Raw genomic sequence first — 18,231 nt, forward strand, 5'->3', positions numbered from 1 at the left:
TAAAAGTACGATGAACTACGAACGGACTGACTTGCTTTTCAACCACAACACTAAATCATCAAAAAACAAAAATGTGTTTAACTGAAGAATAATTACCAATTTGAAAGCAAAATATCTTACTTTTGTATGTGCTTGCCCTTTCTTGCAGCAAGCAATAACGTAGCATGAAGACAAGCTCTTGTAGCACAAACGGAAAGTTTGGTTAGTTTTCGTTCGTGTATCACTGGCATTCTCTTGTCTGCTGCGTCCAATTTGTAGCCAGCTTGCGATTCTTCGGTGATTTCTCCAGGGGTATTTCCCTCTTCAAGGACATCGTAACCTCGACCACCAATTGGTTCATGACACTCTGGACATATTCCTTTTTGATTCGCTTTGGTACAATCACCAATGAAATAAATGTGGCCATTTGGGCAACGAAATGCCTTAGGAGTCACACTGCCATCCCACTTTTCTTGCATCATCACCTTTTTTACATCAAAGAAGTTTGACTGTGGCATAGTAGGCAGAAATAGTTTTGACAGTTGTTTTGGACTTTTTAGAAATCCTGCTAAATCTGCGATTAAACCTTCCTCGCTGCTAAATAAAGTCACAAAAAGCATTGTCAAAACTTCTTTGATTTTGTACTGCATTGCAGGTGTAGGTCCGTTGAACTCAAAATCTTGAATTGTATGCTGAGCAACATCCTCAAAAGCATGTTTGTAAGGTTTTCGAGCCAAATGAGTTTGCAAACGCCCAGTTAGGTATCCGTATGCTTGCTGTTTTAAGATAATTCGATCATCACGCTGCGATGTCCAAGAGGATAAGGCAAGGAGTATTTGAAACAAACTGTCTGCAGACTGTTGAATTTCGTGAACGATTTGTTGAAACACATTTTTAAAATCTGATTCGTGAGTCACTGTGAGTAGTTTAGTTTTCACATTTCTGTAAGTTTGTCCACATAAAGAAAGCAGATCAAACTGAAGATAGTAATCATTCTTTTCGTTCTGCATACATAAGTCTCCTGGAATCATTGTTGCAAAATCATTGTTTTCTTGTAGATTATTAAATGCATCCATTCCGTATCGACGACAAAGATTTTTGACGAAAAATTGTCGAATGATGAAAAAATCCGAATTTCCACATATCTCACAAAATTGTTGAATAAAATTCAGCACAGTTTGGCTTTGATATTCCTTATTTTGAATCATGCTAAAGCATTGCACAGTCACTTTAGTCACATATTGCAGTTTTGCACTAAGCTCAAGATGCTGTATTTGAGTTAGTGAATCCTTTGGTGCTTCAATACTTTCGATAAGTAGCTGGTGAGCATGTCTCACGCTGTTTTCGATTTCTTCTTCAAAGCGTTCACAACGGCTTTTTAATATATCTTGCATGCATCTGATGTAAATATCCATGAGAATGCCTTTGTCATGCAATACATTAGTCATTGTTTGGAAGTGCTTGTCTAATTGAGCTTCCACACGACCAGAGTCGCATCGTAACAAAAGTTGAAGAATGTACGATCGCGCAGTGGGATTGTCATCAAAGTTTTCTGGGGTAAGAGTTAACATCTTTGTTTTTTTGTCACAAATCACTAAGCTTTCAAGTGCGTGAGTGATATTTTCATCTGGTGGTGCATCTTGAGAACTGTTAGTAACACTTTCTGGAAAGGGAAAGCAAAAAACAGAAAGGTATTCCAAGAAAAAGCTGGTACAAGCTGCAGAAAATTCATCATGTTTCTTTTTGTCTTGATTTTGAAGTTGCATTGGGGCCAGTTTTTCGGGTTTTGGTTCTTTCACTCGGCAAACAGGGCAACTGATGTCACCTTCTGACTCTGAAGCACAGTGAGTGCAAATGTAGTGCTTTTTACAAGGTAAAAGCATAGGGTCTACTAACTCATGCCTACCTGCTTTGCAAACTACATCTTTCCATCCACACAACAAATTGAGTTTAATTTTGTTGATGCATTCTTTTAGGATGTTGGTGACAATTTCTAAAAACCGAAAATTTGAAAGACTTTTGTTAGTTACTGCACCCCTCCACAGGCGTCGTGCATGCTGTGCCAGCACTGTGAGATAATTTTGTCTAGTCATTGTGTCTGAAGAAGTTGGAACAAGCTGATCGAGAAAAATTTCTACAAACAGAATTTGAGTCCATGATTTTTCTCTTTTATCATCAGCATCTGGTAGAAGTACATCCACAATGTACTTGGTTTTGTTAACAATTGATTTCCATTTTTTGCAAGATTCAAGATCACCAAGGTTATTTGCATCTTTGTCCAGTTTTTGAATAAGTGAGCTAAATGCCAGTTGGTGCACAATGAACTCACAGCACTCCGATTGTTCTTTAACCCAAATCTCACGATCGCACAAAATTTCAGGGCATATGGACATTACCTCTGCAAATTGATAGAGCTTGTTCTTGCTTTGCATAAAGATGACAAAGAGAGCAATCAGAGCATTGCAGTTAAATCTCTGAGCAGATTTTTGCAACTTTGAAAAATATTTGAAGACACACTCTTGTACAATTTTCAATTCTGCTTCCAAATTTTTGTTTTGTTTGTGAGATTGATACATGAAGTGCGAAATATCATGGATAAAACGTTGAATGGCTTCAACATGACCTTTTTCAGTGGCAAGGCGCAGAAGTTCCCCAAGAAAAGAAGATCCCGCAGTTTTGTTCACAAATGCGTCAGTTCTGTCTTCCTCATTGCTGCATTGTTCGTCCACTATAGCCCATTGTTTACAGAGCTGTTCATATATTGCACGGAAGAAAGGAAATTTACAAGAAAAGCCATCCTTTTGGTGCACAACAAATTCTGTGTTGTTGATTAAAGAAGACAATTGTACATTACAAAGATCTTTTGAAGCAAACATTACCAGCCACAAATCAAAGAAACTATTGTTTTCTTGATTCTCTGAATTTTCGATCAAGCTTAAGTTATTGTCCATGTCAACAACACTCACAAGTTTTGCAAGAGCCTGTGAGAAAATCTTTCGAAGACCCAACCAAAGAGTATTTCGAAAAGAACCCCCTTCTTGAAGATGATCTGCAGTGCACGCTTCTTTCACGATCCAAGATTCTTTTGAATCTTTTTCGGTGGTTTTGATCATTTGTGATATTTTTTCAAAAGTCAGTTGGAAAAAATTGTCGGAAAGATTTCCATTGTCAAAAGAAAGAGTGTTTAGAATTCTTGCACGATTACGTCCTTGGATGTCACATTGATTTTTTAGACTTGCCATAGCACTTGGAATGCTGTCCTTCATCAAACGCGTAACGTTAATGATGGCATCTTGATTATCTCTTTCTTGGAGTCCTCTTGTTAAAATATCTGAGATGCTTAAATTCCAAAGCTCATCAACTGATGCGATGTTGCTCTTTCGTGGTCGCAATTCATCTATGTACACAGACAAGCAGTCTTGGCTGTGTAAGCTCGAAAACGTTTCTGCGTTTCTGGAGGTTACTGCATGTCTTTCAACTGTAAACAAGAAAGCGACGACAATAGGGCCGATAGCTTGATGGAAACGTTTAAACTCCTTGATTTTGTTCAAAGCGGAATACTTTGCACACGCAATCAGGTTTCCATGCAAGTGAGCTTGTCCACATTGAATGAGTAAAACATGGGACTTGGACGATTTTTTGTCGATGTCAGCATTTTCAGTGCCTACTTCGCAAAGCTTAAAAAATTCATCCAGTTTTTCCGAATAATCATGTTCTGTTTGAAATTGATCTAGTGTCACTAACATGATAGAATTGTCTTCTAATCCCATTTGATATTCGAGTTTTTCTTTGTCAGTTTCATTAAGCACTCGAGAATAAGAAATTACTTCAAAAACAGACATACTGCGTTTGTGTAAAAGCTCTTTATTTAACATCTTCCATAAAGTGTTGTGCTCTTGATGTTCCATGTATATTCGACGAATTGTGTCCGCATCATCTTGCAATACAGTTTGTGATAAACGACATACTCCTTCAAGAGAAGCAGTTTGCAATAAAGCAATTTTAGCTGCTTCAAATGGATCGTCGTGTGATGCGTTGGAACACAACAGGGCAGAAGCGTAAGTTTCATCTTGTAGGCCAGCAAATGCATCTTCTTTTTTGAATAATTTCGATTGGTGACTCTCTCCTTGAGAAAAGTTCATGACCCATTCTTGTAAACGTTGGACTACTTCCATTTGTGCCTCAGTAAGAACGCTTTCTATTTCAAAGACATATTTTTCCAATCGATTGATTAGCGGCGTTGCAAAATAGTTGTAAACTACTTCCTTTTCCTCAATGACAATCAATCGAAATCCGGTGGCAATCCTGCATTTAACTCGATGACCACCTAAGCCAAGATCAACAAATCGTTGTCCCGAAAAAGTGATGTAATGTTGGTTCAAAGCGTCATACAGAGATTCATAAAGATCCCTGAGATTGAGAAGCACAACTGCTCGTCCTGTTTCCATGCAAACCTTAATCCTGTTGATGTTCCTGCAGACTTCAGTGTAATCGTGATCGTGAGGAAAACTAGAGCCAAAAATGACTTGGTAATCTTTCATGTTAGTTAAGATTTTTGGCAACAAGCTTACTGCAGAATACTGCTTTGTGAGCAACAACAAAAACCGGCTTTCTGAAAGTAAATTAGCTGATATCAGATCAATGGGAGATTTTTTAATGCCATAGCTGTGAGGAAAAACATTTTCTAGGTGTTTAAAAAATGTTTGAGGGGTGTTCTGAGTGTATCCATTGAAGTTTCGCAAAATAGCCACAGCAACATCATGAAACTCCATAACACGCTTTTCCGACGTAGTGGCAAATATCATTTTCAGTAAGCTGTAGTAATCTCGCAAGCCAAAAAACTCTTTTTTCTGTCCTTTATAAATCTCCAAGTATGCCCTTGTAACAGCAGTTATGACAGAATGATGCTTTTGAATTTTTTTTTTGTCAGATTTAAAAATTGCATTTGCAGTTGTTTGCAAGTCATCTGGGGATGGTTCTCCACGAGTGACAAAAATTCCTCTGTTCATCTTGGCTGGATCAAGGGCCCAGTTCGATATACCAACAAAACCGACTTTGCTGTAAGGCTCCTCAGCAAATTGAGTGTTGGTGGATGCATTTTCAATCAAGGGATGAAGAACTTTCAAAGGCATCTTGGGAGAATCTTCCGCAAGACCGATTTCATCTAGAACAACTGTAGCAACGTAGCTGTTCAAATCTTGATCTTTTTGCAGTTGAGCACACTGACTAAACACAGTTTCAATCCCAACGGCGTCAGAAATAGCACTGCATTGAAATGATAAAACTTGAATTTTCTTTAGTTGTTTGAAAAGCTTATGTTTTGAAAGCCTGCCTTGCATTGCGTCTGTAACAATGGTCTTAGCTAAGGATTTTGAACTTCCGGGCTTGCCAACAAGAAACAAAGGAATTCGCATTTCAGCACAGACAACAATCATAAAGACGTTTTCTCTCAACGCCTCATTCTTTGCAATATCTTTTTCAAGCTTGATAGCGTTGATAAACACATTTTGACAAGCAATGATTTCATTCAAAATGTCTTGTTCGGTTAGCGGTTGTTCAGTTACTTTCCCAATCACGTTTGAAAGTAATTTTCTGAAAGGTGTTCTGTTGCTGAGTGTGGCATGATAGCACATACCTAGTGCGTGAATGAGAGCTTGAAACGCAGCATTAAGATTTTTGCCTTTGCCTGCTTTCTTTATATTCTTTTTCCTATCTTGCTCAATCATTGGACTAAGCATATTCATGTGCTTGTAAAACCACAGAAAGCTTTGTAAAGTTCGTTCAACATCTCGCAGACTGACAAAGCTGCATGCGTTTCTTTTTTCTCGCATATAATTTTGAGATGCCGATAATGTGTCAGACAGCAACTGAGGTATTTCTGTTGGAAAGTTTGGTAAATTTTCATCTTCATTTATGTCAGTCTGCAACTTTGCAACCATTTGCTTGATGTACATTGCTTCTGTGTCATCACTTAGCTGACCAAAATCCCATACTAAAGGCTGCATGCTGGGTGGGAGAGAAACTACTCGATAGACTAACTCCCTCATAGCAATTCCTCCAAATTTTTCAGTAACACTTTCAGTTCTTACGTGAAATCCCAATCCTGATCTTTCCATTGATGCAAGAGCTTCTTTACTATGCTTTCGATATGGATTGCAAGCGGCAACAATCTTCAAACCTGTATGAAGAAATTTCTCTCCATGTACAGTTCCATCACACACAATTTCTTTAATGGCATAGATGGCTTCTGTTGTGTTTGCTTCATCCAGGAACAAAACGGTTTCCAAATTTCCTCTTGTCTTGTTTTCCTCTGCAAGTTTTACTGCCTCCAACACTTTGCCTTGTATAATCGACACTGTGATGCCACCGTGCACCTTCAAAACAACCATGTTTTTGATGAGTTTGTTGTTTCCTCGCTTCAATTTGCTCATGAATTCCACCATCCTTGTTTTGCCACATCCTGTTTCTCCCATCACGACAACAGGAATCCCACATCTAAATCTCATGTGAATAGCGAGCATTTTCAAGACATTGTCTGTTGTCAGTTCGTAAGTCGGGTCCGGATCAGAGACAATGCTTACTCCAAACACTTTACACAATGTTTCGAGCTTTTCCTCTCTGGTCAAAAGATCAAAATCTTGTTGCAATGGTACGTCATAGGCCATCAAGTCTTCTACAAGTTGGTCATGCATCAGATTTGGTTCGATGATTTCTTCAGTTTTGGGATGACGAAGATTGCCTTCTTCAGTGACATTGAAATCAATAAATGACATCGACACACGATCATCATTGAAAAATAAATAAGGGTGGCATTCACTTTCCCATCTACGGCGCAGTTGGTGGAGATCAAAGAGATCGTTCTCTTGTTGTTTTGCTTCATCTTTGTCTTCTAAATCTTCACTTTCATCGCTATCAACGTTAAGAGAAGGAGTGGCAAAGTCTTGTGACATTCTAATCATAAAGCGAATCACAAATTGTTTGAAGCCTTGCATTCCAGCATACTCAACATTAGTTACGTTATAAAAAATAGACTGTTCGCAATCTTGTAACTGGACGTTGAGAAATCGGGAAAAGTGACTCAGTTCTGACCACGACGGGTTCGGGATGTTGCAATTACTCAACAGTGTTTGTAAACACTCGAATGGGGTGCTGTTTCTCTTTTTTGGTTCGTAAATAAACGCATCAAGATTGTTCTCTGTAGAGTATTCCGACAAGTACTGAAGCGGTCGCTGGTACATATCGCTTTCAAGCAAGGTCATATCCATGAGAACTTCATTAAATGGTGTTGGTTGATTGGGATTGTTTTGCAAATAAGATTTTACTTCCAGAGGTGAAAGGCATGTTGCACATGGCATTAAGTCCAAGAGATTAGAAAATGAAGGAGCCCCCTGAAAAATCGTAAATAAATGTGCTTAACTTTCATCTGTTCTTCACAGTTATAAACTAATTATCATTTCTAGTAGGCTATGCAAAAGAGAACAATTTTGCACAGAATGCACTCATTGATATAGGCTATTGCCTTTCCGTTAAAATTATAAAAAGTAATTCAACAAACAAAATTTTCAATGTTTTTCCATCCTTTTGCATTAAAACACAGAGCGAAACTGTCTTGACTTTGTTCCTGCAAAACCAAAACTGCTACAGTATCATACAATCTACATGAAAACAAATTTTAAGTGGGTCAAGTAAACAGTTTGTCAATTTTATATGTAAATTACCTTTTTCGATGGGATGGTGTACTCAATCATGTAAAGATGATGAGGTTTATGCCTCCACACAGTTCCTTGACTGCTTTGGATGCATCCAAGTATAATGAGGTCAAACAAAAACTTGTACACTCCATTTTGAACCTAAATTGTGTTTAACTGTTATTTTAAAATAAATGTTTATAACCGTTACTTTGAAAATCTTATCTGATACTTTTAACGGTCACTTTATCATAGTTCAAGAACAAAAACATAAATTACATGAAAATATGCTATCAGGGATTTGCAACCTGCGGCCCACGAGCCAAATGCGATCCACAAAATAAAAATAGGCCTACTTGATTAGCGACAGGTTTTGGTTTCTGGCTCGCGCTAAGAATACTCCGAAATGAAACACATTAATTCATTACTTTTGTCAAGGTTTTTAATGGCACTGTCGTATTACGTTTTTAGATTTTTGAATGATCTTAACTCTATTCTTTGCTGAACTGAGTTGGCTAAGCAAGGGCCCCATGCTCGGACGATTTTGTGATTTGAAGGTAGAATTCATACATTTTTGAAAATTAAATGGCGACCAGTTAATTAAATGGAAAACGAAAGCTGTTTGTGTTTGCGTGATCTAGTTTTCTTGGTTGATACTCTATGTATAGCTTCATACCTTAATTGCATAATATTAATCGTGTTTTTATTTGCACCTATTGCGATAACATACAGTACACTGCGATCACGGATGCGAAACAACAGACGACAGGAAGACTGCAACAAAATAGCCAGTACTGCATGCAAACGACATCAAGGTCTATTCATCAGCACACACAAATTTGAAAACCTGAGAAATAGGCTAATTGACTTCTTTGGATTGTCAGCACCTCATCATTATCCAAATTCGGTTTTATTCCCACAAGTGGGGGTGGCCAATTTTTGAAATTTTAATAAAAGTGAATCTTGATAGAGTGATCGGGAATGCAAGTCAAGTTCAAAGTTCGCAACATATCGATTTTGAAAACTTTAACTTTGATTTGAAATAAACCGAATTGATTTCTGTTCCTGGTAGAGATAGTCCATGAGAAATGCAAGTTTGATCCACGGTCTAGCTCGGGTAGCCTACGCCCCGGCCCGGAAATATAAAAGGTTGCACACACATGGGCTACATTATATTTCGGACAACGTGTCGGTTTTTCTTAAGTTTTACGTTAAAACTGCCGATATGGCAATCTTTTCAGGCCTCATCTTGCACTGGCAGCGTTTGGCTTCTAGTCCAGATGCTATTATAGCGATGTCCACGGATTGAATCACTGTCAGGAATATAGTTTTCTCGCTTAGAAGGTTTTGCATGAAAAAGGATTGATGGTGAAATTACGTTTAAGCTGATTAAACCACTTGTAGTCAGCTTTCCGGTTTTAGACGGTTTTGAAGGCGAAGATAAAATAAAGTTACGAGTAGAAGACCAAGTGATTCTGCTTAGCATATAGCTCAAAGTTGCAGGTTTTCGTCTGACTCTCTTCAGGAGCTAACGTCATTGCCAAACGATTGTCCGCCACATCATTTAGCCAGAATGAATTAGATAAGACCCCACCTGCCTATCAGTGGCGTAGCCAGAAAAAAAATTTAGGAGGGCCAAATATTTGATAAATCGAGGAGAACGACAAAGTGTTTGATTTAAGCCATCGCCACCTGATGTACTGTGGCGTATTCCTGGTGGGTTGAGCAAGAGAAGCAATAAAAGTGGTGGGGGTTAGAGCGTGCCGAAAGCACGCGTATTCTAGGGGGGTCCAGGGGCATGCTCTCCCAAAAAATTTTTTGCAAAATCACACTCAAATAATGGAATATAGCGCTTTCTGGAAACACTTTTAGGGCAATATTTGTATAAAATTTATTAGCAGATAAACAGCTATTAACTTATTAAAGATAGCTCTTTCACACCAACGGGCAAAAACTGAGGCTAAAATTAGAGAATTGAGTGCATGGTTGCGATTTTTTTCACTGTAATTAGCACCTGGAGGTCTAGCCTTATGCTATTTAACAACCAACCCAGCAGGCTTACGAAGAAAATCAGCGAGACTACGAGCGAATGATGCTGCTGGCAAAATCACTTAATCAGCCCAAAATACAATGGGAACACTGCCACTGGAACCTCAAAAAGCATTATCAAGATTAAAGAAGAAAGGTTGTCATTTTAAGCATGATGTTTATGAATACTCCAAATAGATAAATAAGATTGTTAAACTTCAATTTAAAATGCAAAAAAAAAACTTCTAAGAAACGCCAAAAAATTCCAAACCAAAAATTAGCTGCCAAAAGCGTTAACAAAATGCCAAATTTCTTGAATTTGGCATTGAAAACGCCAATATGGTGAACCCCTAAAATCCGTATAGACCTGCTCAAAGTCTCAAACTACGCAGCTATTTATAAGCGGTTTGCTTTGACCAGAAGCTTCCAGAAACTACGGTAATATTACGTCACAATAGCTAGAAATGTTCTGTCAAGAGCACAAAATGTTAGAATGTTCTGTCAAGTTAGAGACGTTTCTCGCAATGCAAAACTGTAGAATTCTCCAGAAGCAAGTTGCGCAATGCTTCAGCAAAAGATTACCGAAGAACAATCACAGGCCAACAAAAAAATTTGGGCACAAAAGGTGAGAGTCATTTTAGAGTGTTTCAGGGCCCCTGATTCCGAAAATGCACTTAGTTTTTTCGAATTGGCTCTAGTTTTCGAGATATTCGACAATGAAAATTTTTTGAAATCGTTACTCAAAAGCCCTCAATTGGCACATTACTTATTTTTATCCCTGTTTACCATTGTGATGTCATAATTGCAATTGTCTAGTTCAATTAGTTGATATTGTACAAAACGTCAAAACGCAAGCAAGGGTTGAAATGAACTATGATTAATGCAAGGAAAACATGAATATTCAATGAAAACAGTTGTGAATGAGTACCTCACAAGAAAAATAGCCCGAAAGTCATGTGTTTATTAATGCAGCTTTATATTGAAAAGGCAGGCCTACTGAAATGGATACTTGTACAAATGAAATTTTATTCTAAGCCTTTGCTAAGGCCAAGTCTTTGCTGCAAAAAGTTTTTTTTTGATCTATAGGCTAATAAATGGCATAGGCTACAATAATAAAATATGCCTTTGACGAGTGGGATGCTGTCCTCTATATACGGCTGCATGGACAGTGTCTGCTTTGTAAAGCGCTGAGGAGCAACGCATTCTGCGATGGATACAGCGCTATTTAAAAACAAGCATTATTATTATTACTTTGACATGAAACTGGTTGATCAAGATAAGTCCTGGGTTCCTCCTAAAGCAGTGGTTCCCAACCTGGGGTTCGTGGACCCCTTGGGGGTCCGTGAGAAAGCATTTGGGGGTCCGTGATTACCTTGATGAATTTTATGAAGAAAATAACTTTGTTCTATATCAGACATGTGCAACTAGTGGCCCGCAGGCCGCACTGCGGCCCGCCAGGTTGTTCCGTGCGCCCGCGTGTTGCTCAGCAAGATGTTAAAGGTTCATACCAGCCATCACTATTTGATGCAGTTTACATCAAAGCAATGTAAATTTTCGCACGCTATGCACAGAAATATTGCACTTTGTGATAAAGAATGCTGCGTTGCATTTTCGCAATGCGAGATTATCACTTAGAAAAAGCTCTGCGGCATTATACACTGTACAGTACCGGTACCGCAGTTGATATTTGATGGAGTTGTTGGTGCTACATAGATAGTCTACTGCTGAAAACGATTTGGTGAACTTTTATAAAAACTATGTTAGGGGGAAGCATCAGAATCTTGTCGGCCATGCCTTAATAACCATTTCGCTTTTTGGAAGCACGTATTGCTGCGAGCAATTTTTCTCTAAGATGAAATATTGCAAAGGAAAGCCAAGAGGCCAACTATCGGACCAACATTTGAAAAGTCAACTTCGAGTTGCTTGTAGTTCTGTAAAAACAAATATTCCAAAAGTTTGCAAAGATCTGCAACAGCAATAATCACATTAATCTGTGATTAAATACGCTTGACTGAATTTAGTTTCCTCATCTTTCATCGACAATTATTCACAGTTTTTCAATATACTTCGCACAAGTGTGTCGTGGACTGCATTAAATGTATTTCTTAACTACATAAACTACTTTCAATTGGGCCCGCGTTATCATTCAAAATTTTGTATTTGGCCCTTCAGTGAAAAAGGTTGCACATGCCTTTTTTATATACACGGATGGAGCACTAGCTATGCTCGGGAACAAATCCGGATTTGCTGCTTTAGTAAAAAACGAAGCTTCTCGCGTGGTTGTTACCTATTGCTTCTTGCACAGGTAAGCTTTAGCAGCAAACACTTTACTAGCAAGTCTCAAAGAAATTCTGACGAATTGCTTGAAAGCCGTTATTTTCATCAAAAGCAGAGCTGTAAACCACCGTACTTTTAAAGCGCTCTGTCAAGAAGTAGGGTCAGATTACGGAGTGCTTTTGTATCATTCTGAGGTACGTTGGTTATCTAGAGAAGTTTTAAAATGACTGCAGCAGCTAAAAAATGAGGTATCAACTCTTTTGAAGGCAAAAGAAAGTCCCCTCTCAAAATTCCCCTCTGCACAGGGGCCTCCCATCTAAAAGTGCCCCGGGCCCCCGTCAGCTAAATCCGGCTCTGGATGAAACAAAGAGAATGTACTCTTTTGATCTCTATGAGAGAAAAATTTGCGCACACTTGAACCCTACAAATCTCATTTCAACGTTATTTTAATTTAGAACACCTGCCGCACGAAGTTGAAATATGGATTTGAAATCCTTTTCTTTTTGACTTGAGCAACATTAACGATGACGATCTCAGTAAAGATGACCTAATTGATTTGAGATCAAAAGAGTTATTACGAGCAGGCGAGCAGACTATTGAATTGTTCAAGGCATAAGTGAAGTGCTGGCAGGCCTAATCAATAAATCATATGTTGCTGTAATTGTTGTGGTGTTGTCGGTGCACGAAGATTGCGCTTCTTCATGGTACAAAGTTTCTTTAGGGAGAGTAGAGCTATTCGCTGTTTCACTGAATTTTAATTAAATTATTGTATGATTGTCACATGTTATATTTTTTTTAGACGCTAAATTGAGTACTGTATTCTGCAGTGCTTCAGTTCAAATTAACAAAATGTCAGAAGCTCCTGTTGCTAAAAAGGCCAAACTGAGACATTTCAATGACATTACAATTCTATTGAAACAATAAGTGCATGTTTTGTTACAATAAAATTTGAAATTAAAATTATGTGTATTCAAGTACCCTAGTTAAGGTTGAGTGTGCAAATTAAGAGGGTTTTCTTAATTAGTTAATTATATACGTATTATTTTAAGATTAAGATTGAACACGCCCTTGAGTTTTCTGACCTATGTGCAATATAGTTTCGACCAGTGGCGTTCATGAGGCGTCAACAAAGCAAAGTGGTCCATCGGATATTTTTTTTAAAAATATGGTCCATGGGCTAAAAAAGATTGAGAATCACTGGTTTATACAACTGAGAGATGTGCCTGGGATTACTTTCAGTTTTGTCTATGTAATAAACGACACGACGTTAAATCTATAGCGGCTCAAAATTGCAAAAAAATGTTTTTTGCTGTATTTCAAAAACTGGAGCCAATTCGAAAAAAACAAGTGCATTTTTGGAATCAGGGGCCTCGAAATACCCTAAAATGACTCTAACATGTCGTGCCTTTTAAAAAAAATTTTTTTGTTGGCCTGTGAATTAACAATAACAGCTCGTAACAATACACAATTAAAATAGCCCTCTTATAGAACGACATATAATGTAGCCTGTCGTCTGGCTACGCATATTGATTGTGACAAGCAGAACATTAATAAGGAAAACTAGCGTAAATCTCTTTCCATTTGTTACTTACTGAAGGAGTGATGTCGATGTGAATGAAATGAGAGTCAACATTCCAGATGTCTTCAGTAGTGGTCGCTTTGTATAACGTGTCGACCACGTCATCTGTGTTAACACTCTTTTCAAGGAATCGAATGGTGGAAGAGTTCCAGTAAACAACGCCTTCAAATACATTCTGTAGGTCTTCGCGTTTTCGTGAAATGTACAAAGATTTTCCTATAAAGATAACAGCAGTTCACAAACATTGGTATCGACAACCGAATTTCACTGGAGACGACATATATAAAAATGATAAAAGTTGTGGGCCTATGAAAACTGACCCATTCCTGCTCTTTTCGAGAACACAACTCGTACAGAACTTTTGTCGTGATCCACTGTTGCGGCAGTTGCTTCATCTAAGCTTTTTGTGCATAAGTGGCTTTTGATGTATTTTTGGAGAGCAGATTGGTTTCCAGCAAATTTCACGTCCACTTGGTGCTAGGAAAACAAAAAGTGAAGCGTTAAATGTTTTGTTTGAAGCATAGGTCTATGCGATTTATGCATTGAGACTAAAGTATTCACCAACTTTGGATAGAAAGAAACGTGTTACATAGCATTTGCAAGTTGAAAACGATTCTTTGGGCATCGTACCTCGTCAAAGCATGCTGTCATGGAATGGTGAAAAGAACTGGTAAGAATAATCAATCTATAATTGTAATTCCGTTCCGTCATTTGATTCAGTTGTTTAAATATTTCTTCGGCTTTTTTGGAAACGTTGAAAGACAGCTCATCAGCACAAGCAAGACAAAAAATTCTTTCACCTTTAAATTTTCACAAAAAGTTTGTATTAACAAGAGCATTAAAAGTATTGTGCTGGAAGATAAGTGCTTTTTGCGACATGTTCTTCGATGTACACTCACATCTTTTTGCATTCGTTTTAAGACTAGAAATTCTGTAAGTCATCTCATCATAAAGATGACCACGAAAACTATATACAGTAGGGAGCATTTTTGTCACACATTTTAGTGATCTCTTGTCGCATTGTTGTAAATGGCATTTGAAAGCCACTCACCAAATTTGAGGCTAATCGACGTTGATTTTGACTATCGACTTTTGAACTGAAAATTGACACGACGCCATTTTATGAAATTGCGGTACAATGAAGGAACGATGCTGTATGATTTACGGCTACGCTATTGGCTAATGCCAATCTACACACGTTCGTTCTCTGTGTGCTGCAATATAATAGCTATCTATAACTGCTGTAATATTATTTGAGTTGTCTCTTTCCGTTTTAGACTGTTTTGCGAGATAGCCTACAGTCAGTGCCTTATGTAGGGGGGCACTGGGCTTTGGCTCACGTTTTAAAGAAAAATTTCAGAATTTAACAAAGTAGAGACGGCATTCAATATGTTTTGGATCAATGGACCTCCCTGCGTACGCCACAGCCTGCAGTTGTTGGCCATTGTCAGAATAGCGAGTGGTATTTATTGTATGCACTGCAGTCAGTTTGTCACTCATACTTTCAACAAGTTTTAATAAAATGTAATGTAGTTTTGGCACATCTAAAGTAAAATAATATTATATTACAGCTCGTCTACTATTCATCTAAAAACTTTGGCAACCCATTTACCCTTTTTGAAATCATCATCAAGTTTTTATTTAAATAGAAAATTTCAATACAACATTATGTTACAAGAAATAGCCTACTTATCAATACTACAAAACGTTATCAATGCCAAGCAGAACGAATTATATCAAATATACAGTTACATTCAGCTAACAACCCAGCCTGTTTCAACTTTATTGGGGTCATTGAGAGGTTTTTATTCAAAGATTAAGTTTTCTGTGCCAATGCGGTTTCAATCATGAGACATTTGCCTAGATGACAGATGGTCTACAGTCTACACAGTAGGCCTACACAACATTTCTATATGCCTGCAGTTGTTAAAATGTTTGAACAGAAGAAAATGAAGATTGTGAAGGAGGTGGTGCTAAGAAATGTATTTTTTACTCATCCAGACCAATTCTTGCTTGCCATGTGTTTAGATAAAGATAAAGCAGTGAGTAGAGGCTCTGTTAATAAAATAAGGAAGCTAAAAGATCAGTAGGATACTTTCCAAAAACTGAAGATGCAACGTTTTTCAAAATTAAAGAGGATGGCGAGAAACCTCACATTGATGAAATCGTCCCATACCAACAGATAATGATGTGAAGAAAGAGAAAAAGCATGTGACACGCCTTCCAAAAATATCAGGAAAGTATTTTTTCCAAAGCTGAACTTTTACGCAACGAATTACTACCATATGATTGATTGAAACACTGAACTGAAAACTAAGTCTCTATTTTTAACATTCCTCAGTGATTAAGATGTATAAGGCGTCCTTGAAAAACCTCTGCTCGTTTCAAAGTAGCCAAACCACACTCAGTCAGTGAAAACAGGAATTAGATCATGACAAAAGCTTGCACAGAGGCGGCAGGTTAGAAGACAAGAGACGGTTACTGGAAGCAGCGGCTTAGCAGCAGAAGGATTATGTTTACATGTAGAACCAAGAACAATAAAAACCATTGATGCTAACGCATCGCAATGTTTAAATAAAATTTCTTCGAATATTTAAACGTTGGTTAGTGTTTACACACATTAACATTTTTTACTATACAAGGTGTGCCAGCTTTTATAGGCAAATTTCGTTAAAAACTGACATGAAAAGTTGGTAGGGAAGATAAGCTCATATTAACGAAAAATTCGGCCTGACCGATTTTTTACCCATACCAACAATGCGCATAGCCTACCATAGTGCAATTATGACCTTCTAAAATTAAAACAAAATCGGAACATAACTACTATGCAATAATTTCATAGAAGAATAGGTATTATATTTAAAAATAATGCTTTATAAAAGTGATCAACAGACACCGCAAGACTGCGCAAGACTTTGTGAATACCTTTATCTACCGGAGTTCCAATAGCACGCCTGAAAAATAGCTCAACCTCTTCAGCACTTGTGGATGGACTACAAACCAAAACTTCAGAACTTGAAGGTAATGGTTGCTTTTCCGATTCCATGTATATGGACAGGACTGTTTCCAACATTCTTGTTGATTGTGTGTTGATGAGGTTTGGTTTTCCCACCTGAAATGGATGTGGATATGCTCTCCTTGGGAGATTTTCTTCATCAACAGTGTTTCCGAGCTTTGTCAATAGTTTTCCGAGATGCTCCAAACTAAGACAATTTTGCAATGAAGTCACCTAAAATAATTCACAAACTACGTTAGACTATAAAATGCTTAAATATTTAAGTCTTTGAAGTAATAGGTTACCGTAACCTACTGCTCAAAATTTCTTAAGGTAAGAAAAAAATATGAAACAACTTTGATTGCTTGATAGAAGATAATTATTTCGTATGTGCCTGTACAGTATATTCGATTTATCACACATTCATTTTGCAAAGTGGCAATTCTGGAGTGTGAAAACAAGGAGGGATGTCTAATTGTCTCGAAGACAAATGTTGAAAATGTTAAAAAGAATCAAACCATTCAGCCAGCCGAGGACATTAGAGAGAGAAAAGGAGACTTATTTATTATCTATTCAAATACGATATAAATTTTATAGTCATGTTGGACAAACACAACTGCATATTTAAATTCTCTAGAAATAGCGTAAGCTATTCCAAAGCCAAACAATTCTACCAATTCACAAAAGATAATTATGTATTCCTTACGATAATAATAATTTTATCCAAAAAACTTCAATAGGTCCTCAGATCAATACGTTCTTGCAGGCGACCACGCTATGATATCTTACATTAGCTGTGTAATTTTTAATATACGTAGAAGTATTATTTGTATACTTAGCCAAAAATTAACAAATCATAAACAATTGATGGACCTACATACCTCCTTCCTTGAATTTATAAAGAAAAAAAGATATCACCACTTATCAAGTATTTTTAATTTAAAATTAGATTTTGATAGATATAACGCTGGCTATGCAGTGAAGCTGAGAAAACTTTTGTCTGTACCGACTTGTTTAATTGTAAATTACCCTTTTAGGGGAAAGTAGATCACTTTAAAGTTACTTAATTTAAATTGGAAAAACAATAGACATACAGCAGTTTTTTTGAAGTATCTTTCACAAACTGTTTTAACAGCGGCCACTGAAGTTTGATCTCCTCTTTTTTGCTGTTCATCTTGAATTCGTGCTATGACGTCTTCTAATGTCAAATTGATGCGTTCATCGACCACATCTTTGAAAGCATTGATGCCTCCCGTTTTTGATTGGAAGCCTAAAAATGCAATGCAAAAAACATAAGGTTACTAAAGTAACTTGCGTTCTTCTAGTGACTATTTACTAGGTTACCTCCTGATGTTAAAGATGATAACTAGCTTTTTGTATTTCCGACGTTTCGTCAGTCAGCACGACAGCACGAAGAACGCAAGTTACTTTAATTATCAAATGCCTGGTGAACAGTCTCTCTCTGTTTTTACTAAACATAAGATTGTTAATGGCACACAAACGTATAAAAACCAAGAAAACGAAGATGTATGATGTAAAAATGAAAAGTTTTATCGATTGATTGTCATTATCATTGTGATTACATTACATTGTTATTAACAAAGGTTATTTTGACCCTTGTTAATAACAATAAACGGCCGACTCCGACTTGATAAAAAACGATGAACAATAAAATTTTTGTTTGC

At 37.3% G+C, this 18,231-nt stretch overlaps 1 protein-coding gene across 1 annotated transcript in view; it reads right to left on the reverse strand.

Moving 5' to 3' along the window:
• Positions 1-16,751, reverse strand: part of LOC145774797 (E3 ubiquitin-protein ligase rnf213-alpha-like) — a 43,731-nt gene extending 26,980 nt beyond the window's left edge. The window contains exons 1-6 of the mRNA XM_082586112.1: positions 16,477-16,751; positions 14,182-14,351; positions 13,872-14,028; positions 13,565-13,767; positions 7,698-7,829; positions 121-7,367 (exon numbers count right to left, since the gene is read on the reverse strand). Coding sequence (XP_082442238.1) covers positions 121-7,367; positions 7,698-7,829; positions 13,565-13,767; positions 13,872-14,028; positions 14,182-14,351; positions 16,477-16,624 — 8,057 coding nt within the window. The 5' untranslated portion in view covers positions 16,625-16,751. The remainder of the gene's footprint in view (positions 1-120; positions 7,368-7,697; positions 7,830-13,564; positions 13,768-13,871; positions 14,029-14,181; positions 14,352-16,476) is intronic.
• Between the last annotated feature and the right edge of the window lie 1,480 nt (positions 16,752-18,231).

The sequence above is a fragment of the Aplidium turbinatum genome, chromosome 1 (genome assembly GCF_918807975.1).
Source record: "Aplidium turbinatum chromosome 1, kaAplTurb1.1, whole genome shotgun sequence".
Lineage (NCBI taxonomy): Eukaryota > Metazoa > Chordata > Ascidiacea > Aplousobranchia > Polyclinidae > Aplidium > Aplidium turbinatum.